This window comes from Pygocentrus nattereri, chromosome 5 (assembly GCF_015220715.1).
Source record: "Pygocentrus nattereri isolate fPygNat1 chromosome 5, fPygNat1.pri, whole genome shotgun sequence".
NCBI lineage: Eukaryota > Metazoa > Chordata > Actinopteri > Characiformes > Serrasalmidae > Pygocentrus > Pygocentrus nattereri.
In genome coordinates, this window is record NC_051215.1 from 23,619,494 (window position 1) to 23,628,432 (window position 8,939).

Sequence of the window (8,939 nt, forward strand, 5' to 3'; positions counted from 1 at the left end):
GTATAGAGTAAACTTTGATTTAAGATATCTTTAGTTTTATATAATATTGCAATAATAATCCATATGACCTTCAGGATCTTCCAGAGCCTGTGAAGTAGCTTCAGGCAGTTCTTGTAAACCCTGTAAGGTACCCCACTTGGTCCTGGGGCTGAGCTTGCTCTGGCCTTCTTGATCACCTCCTGGATCTCCTTCCAGCTGGGCTCCTTCCCATCGAAGTCCAGAATTGGTGCAGGTGGATCAATCAGGTGCTGGCAATGGCCCAGATCTTGCTCCCTTGATCTGTCATGGAGGGTGTCTCTGAGGTGGCGATCGATCTCAGCTTTGGAGCAGGTCAGCTGGCCATTCTGCTTCTTCCCCAGCAGCTGCTTTGTGAACCCAAAGGGATTTGCTATGAAGGCAGGCCACTTCCTGTCCCTCTCTTTCCTCCTTCTCTGGTGCCACTCTGCTCTCCTCAGAGTCATGAGCTTCTTGTGGAGGATGTTGCGCAGCTCTGCTAGAGGTCCTCTCTCCTCCTCCATTGCCTTCTTGAACCTCCTCCTCAGGCTCTTCAGCTCTTGCCTAAGCTGGTGGATCTTGTTCGCCCTGTTGTTCAAGGTGTAGGGGAGGTTCCCTGCCCTCTTCTCCTCCAGTCCAAATCTCTCAGCTGCTAAGCCAATGATGATGGTGGTCATATTCTGGAGGCATTGATCAGCGTCACCCTTGGCTATTGCTTCCATGATGGTGTTGGCGTTTTCGTCAAACTGGAGCCACTCTTTCTCCTTGTTAGCTTGGGGCCATTTTACCCAACGATGTTCTGATGTTCTGCATGGGTTTGGAGTTTGTGTCACTTGGAGGTTTTGGGAGCTGTGGTTTGGCTCTCTGCCTAGCTCCTCCTGCGACTCACCAGGAGTGTTCCCTGAGCGCTGTGCTGTAGGTACTGTCTGCACGCATCTCATCTTGGCCTGATGAATTTTCAGGCCATGTGGATTTTTGCACACTTTGCCACAAAAGCATTGTGCACTCGTCGTCGTGTTTTCATCGCTGTGTGTCAGTGTCCTTTGGTCTGTCCAAGTTGGATCCTCATTCTCCCACCCTCTTGGAGATCCCTGGGGGTATGACTCCGTAAGTTGATCTGTAGCTTGTAAGTGGGTTCTTCCTCTCAGAAGAGGCAGATCGGGCTGCTAACCCTCGCTACCCCAATGCTGTCTCTCCGGGCTGTCCGCTGTCTCTCCAGCTGCCACCACTCTATTCTTGGTTGTCAATCAGTCTATTCCTGATTGTCACTGGTTGTTCCAGACAGAAGCTTGTAACATACCTCAGCTTGATGCAACCTGGACACATCATCAGTGATGTTACCTGGGGTCATGTAGTGTTTTGGGTCTTTCAAACGTCATACACTCTCACCCAGGCAACCCATCTGGGGTTGATCAGGCCCCAGCTTGTGTCCAGGTAACGCTACCCCACCCATGGTTCTCCTCTCCTTATCCACAGCCACCTTGAGGCGACTTCTGCTGCCTCAGTAGCTTCCTTCGCTTACTGGCCCCTGTGATGCCCAGGATATTGTAGGCCCTGCAGACAGACAGGCCAGCAAACCTTCTGCATCCCACTTCAATGGGCTCACACCATGCTCACCACCCGTTGTTCTGGCCCCTGTGATGCCCAGGATATTAGTATCATCAGCAAATAAAACAAATTTTAGAAGATATCATTTATATACAGTGTAAACAATATGGGTCCTAACACTGAACAATGTGGCACTCCACAAGTAACTTTCACTATTTTCGTCTTGATATTATTTATTTGTACATATTGATATCTATTATAAAGGTAACTCTTGAGCCATGAGTATGCTGCTCCTCTAAAACGATATCTTTCCAGTTTGATTTGAAACAAACTGAATGTAAATATATAAGAAGTTTGGTGGCCCTGGCCTTTGAGTGCCCCTGGGCTGTTGCCCAGGTCACCTACATTGTAGATCTGGCCAAAAAATAAAAAAATCCAAAAAGTGACTTTAAAGGAGAAGGAAAGAAACATTATAAACTTTCACTGTATGTTAAAGTAAAAAGTAATTTTTCAAATCTCTCCATTCATTATAAAACATTCTAAAGTTTTTTTTTTCTGACAGCCAAAATACATTATTGTCTTATAAAAAAATTAAACTGAAAGTCTTTTGAAGTGAATGTAATATTTCTTGTGTCTCTTTTTCATAAGCCTTGTCCTGAAGTTGTAGTTGTCCTTAAATTGTATTTGTATTCTCGTCCATCTCTCCTTTTCAGAGTGTTTGGCGCCTTCAAAAACACAAACAACAGAGAGACAGTCTATGCCTGGTTCACCTTCTCCCACTGGCTTATATACGCCAACAGTGCGGCCAATCCCATCATCTATAATTTCCTCAGCGGTAAGTGTCCGAGCCATGTGCTCTAGCTGGCCTCCCTATGTGGCATTTTCTCCATCTGCTGGACACACAGAGGCATCGCCGGAGCCCACATTTCTCAACCAGCTCTGGCAGCTACTTCCAAAATGAGACTTCAAAGCCTTTAAATGGCCATTGTTCTCCACTCATTCGCCCACCTTTTGTTTCACAACAAGCTCGTCTGAATTAATAATTAATCAGCCTGGTTAATATTAATAATATTCTCTTTCTGCCCCTGCTGTGCAACTCTGATAAGAGCCAACATTATGACCCAGACACATCTGTGATGTTCACGCCTTTTTGAAGACGGTTCATCATTAATGCATTTTAACATGTCATATTAGTCAGAGATGCTCTGGTACCACTAGCAATGTAAATATAATAAAATGCCCCTTAAACCCTTAAATGGCCAATGCACACCAGCAGACCTGAAATTGTATTATACAGTTCTATGACCTGCAAGTAGCTCAGCCAGTTTGCATTAGAGTCCCTTTAGTTACTGAATAGTAACACTTAGTATGTAATAAACCCATTAACTATAATGTCAAATGTTACAATATGATATTGGATATTTGTTATAGTAATGCAAAGTGGTACAATGTATTGTGAAATATAAAAGACAGTTTTGGTGTGAACTGGCAACACCATGAGAAAAATGTTAATTCATTTTATGAGACTTGATAAAATGATTATTCTTTATTTTTTTTATTGTATTGATATTGTGAAACCTGCTTTGACTATAGCCATTAAAGAGAGAACAGGAAAGATATGAAGTGTATTCACATGCTTTTCTATACCACTGTCCATTGGTTATGAAAGAAATGGTATTGATATTGATATTAAGGATTGTTTGGGGCCCCAATGGTGACATCCTGTGTTCATAAAAATAATGCATGGCCACACATTATTAACATAGGAGAATGTTATCTTGGGAGAATGTGTGGCTACAACTTAGTAAGGCATGGAAATGAGTTGATTTTGTCGTGGCCATGACTTAGGAAGCCATGATCTCGTTCCCACGCCTTACTAAGTTCTGGCCATGCATTAGGATCTCGTTCCCATGCATTACTAGATCATTACTTACTAGATCATCTCATTGCCAAGCCTTGCTAAGTCATGGTCATGCATTATTTTATTTATACATGATGTCAACAGCGGGCTCCGTAGGATTGGTTTCAACAAATTTGCTGTTAAAATTAGATTTTTAACCACTTAAGTATGGAAGTCAAGAGAGGCCATGAACTATTTTTGAAATATAATTTTGTTCATCTTGTAATCTCAAAATTGAGCTCACAAGATAAACCACTTTGTTGTCTTGAAATCACAAGAAAATCACCTTATTATCTCAAGATAACAAATTTTGTTATCACAAGATAACTCACTTATTTCAAGATAAAAATTTTATCTTCAGGTAACAAGGCAGGACGGTGACATACATTTTAGGAATAGACACAAATGAAAAATACAACTAAACAGCATCATCACATAACATTTTGAATATTTTGAACATATTGAAACCTAAATTTCTTGAATAGACTCTTATAAATTCTCCCAGTTTCTTATTGTTTTCTTTTTTGCCTTGTTAAGCTTAGCTGTAAGATTTTCCATCCAAGCTATATTTTGAAAGCTAGATATCTGGAATTTCACAGCTGGAAGCTGTGGAACGATTCAAAGTTGCAAGACAGTTTTCTTGGTGTCTGTAAAACCTGCCACCACCACACTTTGCTGAATCAAAGAAAACTGAAATGCAGAGTCATCATTTAAAAGACAAAACTTTATCTTGAGACAACCAGATTATTAACTTGTTATGTCAAGATGACAGCTTTTGTTATTGCGGGATAACAAAATAACTAAACTATATCTTGAGATAAGAAGATAACTCGTTATTTCAGCATAACATAGTTCAGATTAGTTATTAAATAATAATTAACACCTTACCAAACCATGTTTTATTACACACTTCTATAACCTGAGAAAAACTCCATTAATTTGCATTGCAGTCCTTGTAGTCACTGAATAATAAGCCTCAGTATGTACCTAAGGTTAACCCTTACATGTCGAGTTATTACTTCAGATTTGCTCTTTAAATGTAATTAATTACCTATTTGATTGCACAGCAAGTTACATAACGAACTACAGTCAATTTACATTGTGTATTCACTGTGTATTCACTAATCTGTGCTTCTGTTTCAGTGTCAAGAAATGACAGAAAACTTTACAAAATGTAAATGATGGCTTTTCCACAATAAAGAAGATTGTGCAGGTTAACAACGACAATAACAATTTGTCAAATTCAAATCAAAAATAACACAGCACAAATATACAGACTAAAATCTTAGAATCTACACTCTTAACAGAATCATTTGTGCTGCACTGCTAGAAATAAAGGTTTTGTGCAGGGAGATTTTTCATCCATCAAGGTACAAACAGTGTAAATGTTCCCTCAAAACTACAGCAGTGGTTCTAAGGTCAGTTTGTGAACCTTAAATCAGTTTTTCCAGGTGAAAAGTTCGTATTTGTACCTTTTCATAACCGAATGTTTTAAAACAGAACAGTAGAATAAAAGCCTGGAGGCGAGACGGTGTGTGTGGAGTCAGTACAGCTTAGAACATATCAGTTCAGTGGATTATGGTTCAGTTATGATCCCTGACTATAGGTACTGAAATGGACCCCCTGAGGTTCCACCCCAGTAACAGTCTAGTACCTTTGCTTCTGAGAGTGTGCAAGAGAAAAAATTCAAATTGAATAAACAAAAAACTGCAGTCACCTGCAGTGATGTTTATGCTGTGTTCTGTCGCACAGGTAAATTTCGAGAGGAGTTCAAAGCAGCATTCACCTGCCACTGTTCGGGCGGAGGTGAGAAGAAGGAGCGGGTGAGGGCCAAGATGAGCACAGACAGCCACAAATCCCTGTCCACACAAGTCAGCCATTTTGACAACGTCTCACGTATTTCGGACCAGGTCGTGTAGCTCTGACCCAGGAGAGCTAATCCTCGCAGCGTGCCACTTCACTGGCCATGACCGCTTATTAGAGGACAAAGCACAACTAGGGAAAATTTCAAAGACCCCCTTTGTGCTCTGACTAACCCTTTGGAATGCACTGAGGGCTTCAACAAAGACCTGTCAGATCCAGAGAATTACCCACACACACTGAAAATGACATTCTGTCGCCAAGACGGGTACAAGTGACAAGCAGGATTGCATTTGTTCTCTCAAAGCCAAGGGATTTTATATTCAGTTCACTGCTACTCTACTGCGGGAGGGAGTGATGAGCAGGATAATCCACAGAAATGATGTTTACAGAATCCTGACATGGCTCTGATATTCTTTTGTGTCTGTCTTGCTCAGTTAGTGATGAGAAAACAACAGCAGACGAATAAACTGGATACAACAGTGCTGACAGAAAGTGAACCAGTGACTCTGTGTGCAGCTTAATTGTGAAGGAAATAGTAACAATTTCTTTTAAAGTTTAAGTATCAAATGGTAACTTTGAGGTTACAAACAAGTACTAATGAATTGTTATGGGTAACACTGAACACTGCAGAATCCAGAGAGGCCATTAGCTGTTGCAATAATTTGCTGGATTGTTATCTTGAGATAATGAGTTAATTATCTTGTGACAAAGATGTTATCTTGAGATCACACGATTACAATATTATCTTGTAACTTTGCTTCTTGAGATACATGTTAATTAACTACTTTTGTTCAGATAAAAACTTTTGTTAGAGATTATGATTATGAGTATTTAAAGATTTTTAAAAGCTGTTTCTCGAGATCACAAGATATTTAGCTCAAGATTATAACATACTTAACGTGTTATTCATGAATAACAGTTTTGTTATTGTGAGATAACAAGATAACTGACTCATTATTTTGAGAAAACAACTTTATCTTGAGATCATAAGATAACTTGTTATCGTGAGATTAAACGATAATTAAATTATCTACAACTTTTTCTAACAACTTTTGTTATCTCAACATAACAAGGTAACTAGCTCATTATTTCAAGACAACCACTTTGTTATCTCAAGATCACAACTTTGTTATCTTGAGATAACAAGATAATCAACTTGTTATCCCAAATAACAATCAGGAAAATTATAACCACCTTATGGCCTCTCTGGACTGCTGTAGAACCCTGAAATGCCCAAAAGGTTCTAGCAATTAATTAAGTGCTTTGTGTTTGGTCCCTAAAGTTCTGTGCCGATATTTATGGTAAAATGATGGTAAGTACCAAGACAGTCTAACTATGTTCCACTAAAGTGGCTAACAGGTTCTAGCTACTAAACTGATAAATGACAATAACATATCTCATTAATATTTCTAGTAACGAGGCGGTACTAATGTCACATGTATAAGCAGGAAAGTAAATCAGAAACTCCTCCAAGAAGAGGAAAGATATATGTCCTAAGGCAGGCATGTCAAACTGGGGACCAACTGGGGGCCAAAGTGCTGTGGAGATCAGTGTTTAACCCTCATCTAACGCTCTGAATTCAGTTCATGAAGGCCTTGCTAATTAGCTGTTGGAACTGGACTGGAACATGTGACAAAGTGACAGCACAGCGATAGTTTCCTGAAGTAAATGATAAGATCTCAGTAAAACCATCATAAAAATCACTGCTTTCTTTTACTTCCCAGATTCAGTTTTGCATATAATATCTAAGACTTCTTCTTACTTTGCTCGTTTACAATCTTTTCACAGTCGAATGCAAAGGTTTTAACAATAAACAATTAATTAACATCCTTGTTCCATAATGCAAATGAGGTAGATTTAGTCAAATGGCCATTTTTTATCTTAAGTTTGTGAGTAGGTTGATGTTAGTGTTGAAATAAACAATGCTTCTCGCATAGGCATGAAAGAATCATAAGGCAACGTTTAAAAGTGCTTAGTTTGAGTACACATTATTCAACACCCATAAAAAATATATGCATATGCAAAAACAACCAGTTTCCAGAGTACAAACCGTACAGTATATTTAATCATTATGTTTACACATTTGAGAGTCCAGTAGATTTTTTTTTTTTTCCAAACATAGACCAATGGCTGTCAAACCTTTTAAATCAGAGGGAAGGGACTTCCAACTATGATGTTATACCATGAAACTCCAACCATGTGATGCATGGAAACTAAATTCAGGCTGACCAAAATACTTTTTCCTTTCTTTTTTTTTCTGTGTTGTTACATTTATTTTATGTTCTACAGTCAAGACACTTAAACGTGGCATTTTGCTGCAAAAAGTAGTGCACAATTTTTATTCAATTTTGGAATTTAGCATAATTAACATAAAATATATAAGGTGTCATTACTTTTGCACAGGCCACATTTTATGGTTTTCTTTTTCCTATTTGTTAAATTTGGGGGGGAGGTGGGGGAACTATGCATTAAAATGTGCAGATATATGTTCTCTATGTGTAAATTTAGTTAATAATAGATAACTTTTGCACACGTCTATATTACCCTGGACTTTTCACCCGAAAGAACCATATGGCACTGAGGAGAAACTACCTTACCCTTAAGCATTCATAATACCTAGAACCTATTAGCATTTCAGTGTGAGCCTTGGAGCATGGAATAATTATCTACATATGGTCCTTTAAGGGTTTTTTAGTGAAGAAAATGAATCTATATAGAGCCATGAACAACAAAGAGTTCTACTTAGCACTCAAAAGGGTTCTTCTATTGGTACAAGCTTGACATCGTCACAACAGAAGAACCCTTTTTGGCGCTCTTTAGAACCCTTTTTTGAAATGCTTCTGTATAGAAATCATCTACAGCTCATTCTCCATCATCCTGAAGAACCATTTAATCATAAAAAGGGTTCTTTGAGTGCTTATGGTCCATGGTATATAGAACCTTCTTTACTATAGAACCCTTTCTTTACTATAGAACCCTTAAAGAACCATCTTTTTTTAAGTGTATAGTACTTTGGAGTTTATACTCCACAGTTACCTGGTTAAGACCTAGAACTTAAGGGGCTACTAAAGAGAGTGCAACCAAATAGTGGTGCAAGCAGCAGCAGATGCTTTCCAATGTCATTGGTGTCACCACACGGAGACGGTGGGTCATTCGTGAAACCTAGCAAAATGAAAACAGCGTTCCATCCTCTCATTAGCAGTCTGCAACTGTTTCTGCTCAGTCTGATAGAATAGAAGAAGAAGTATTTGTCACTGTGCTTGCACACTGTGAAATTAGACCTCTGCATTTAACCTGTCCATGCAGTGAAACACCCACATACATGCACACTAGTGAACACTCACACTAGGGGGCAGTGAGCACACTTGCCTGGAGCAGTGGGCAGCCCTATCCACGGTACCCAGGGAGCAATTGGGGGTTAGGTGCCTTGCTCAAGGGCGCTTTAGTCATGGATTGTCAGCCGAGGGGATCAAACCGGCAACCTTCCGGTCACTGAGCTGGTTCCCTAACCTCCAGCCCACAACTGCCCCAACAATGGAGGCAAACCGAAAGGGAACGTCTGGATCTCTTCCACAAATTGCTGCAGACAAAATTTTCTTTCTTATACGAGAGAAGAAACAGCACCTCTGCGGCT

General features: G+C 39.5%; 1 protein-coding gene across 1 annotated transcript in view; it reads left to right on the forward strand.

Moving 5' to 3' along the window:
* Positions 1 to 7,744, forward strand: part of hcrtr2 (hypocretin (orexin) receptor 2) — an 83,283-nt gene extending 75,539 nt beyond the window's left edge. Inside the window, exons 6-7 of the mRNA XM_017694049.2 lie at positions 2,256 to 2,377; positions 5,195 to 7,744. Of these exons, the coding sequence (XP_017549538.2) occupies positions 2,256 to 2,377; positions 5,195 to 5,361 (289 nt within the window). The 3' untranslated portion in view covers positions 5,362 to 7,744. The remainder of the gene's footprint in view (positions 1 to 2,255; positions 2,378 to 5,194) is intronic.
* The last annotated feature ends 1,195 nt before the right edge of the window (positions 7,745 to 8,939 follow it).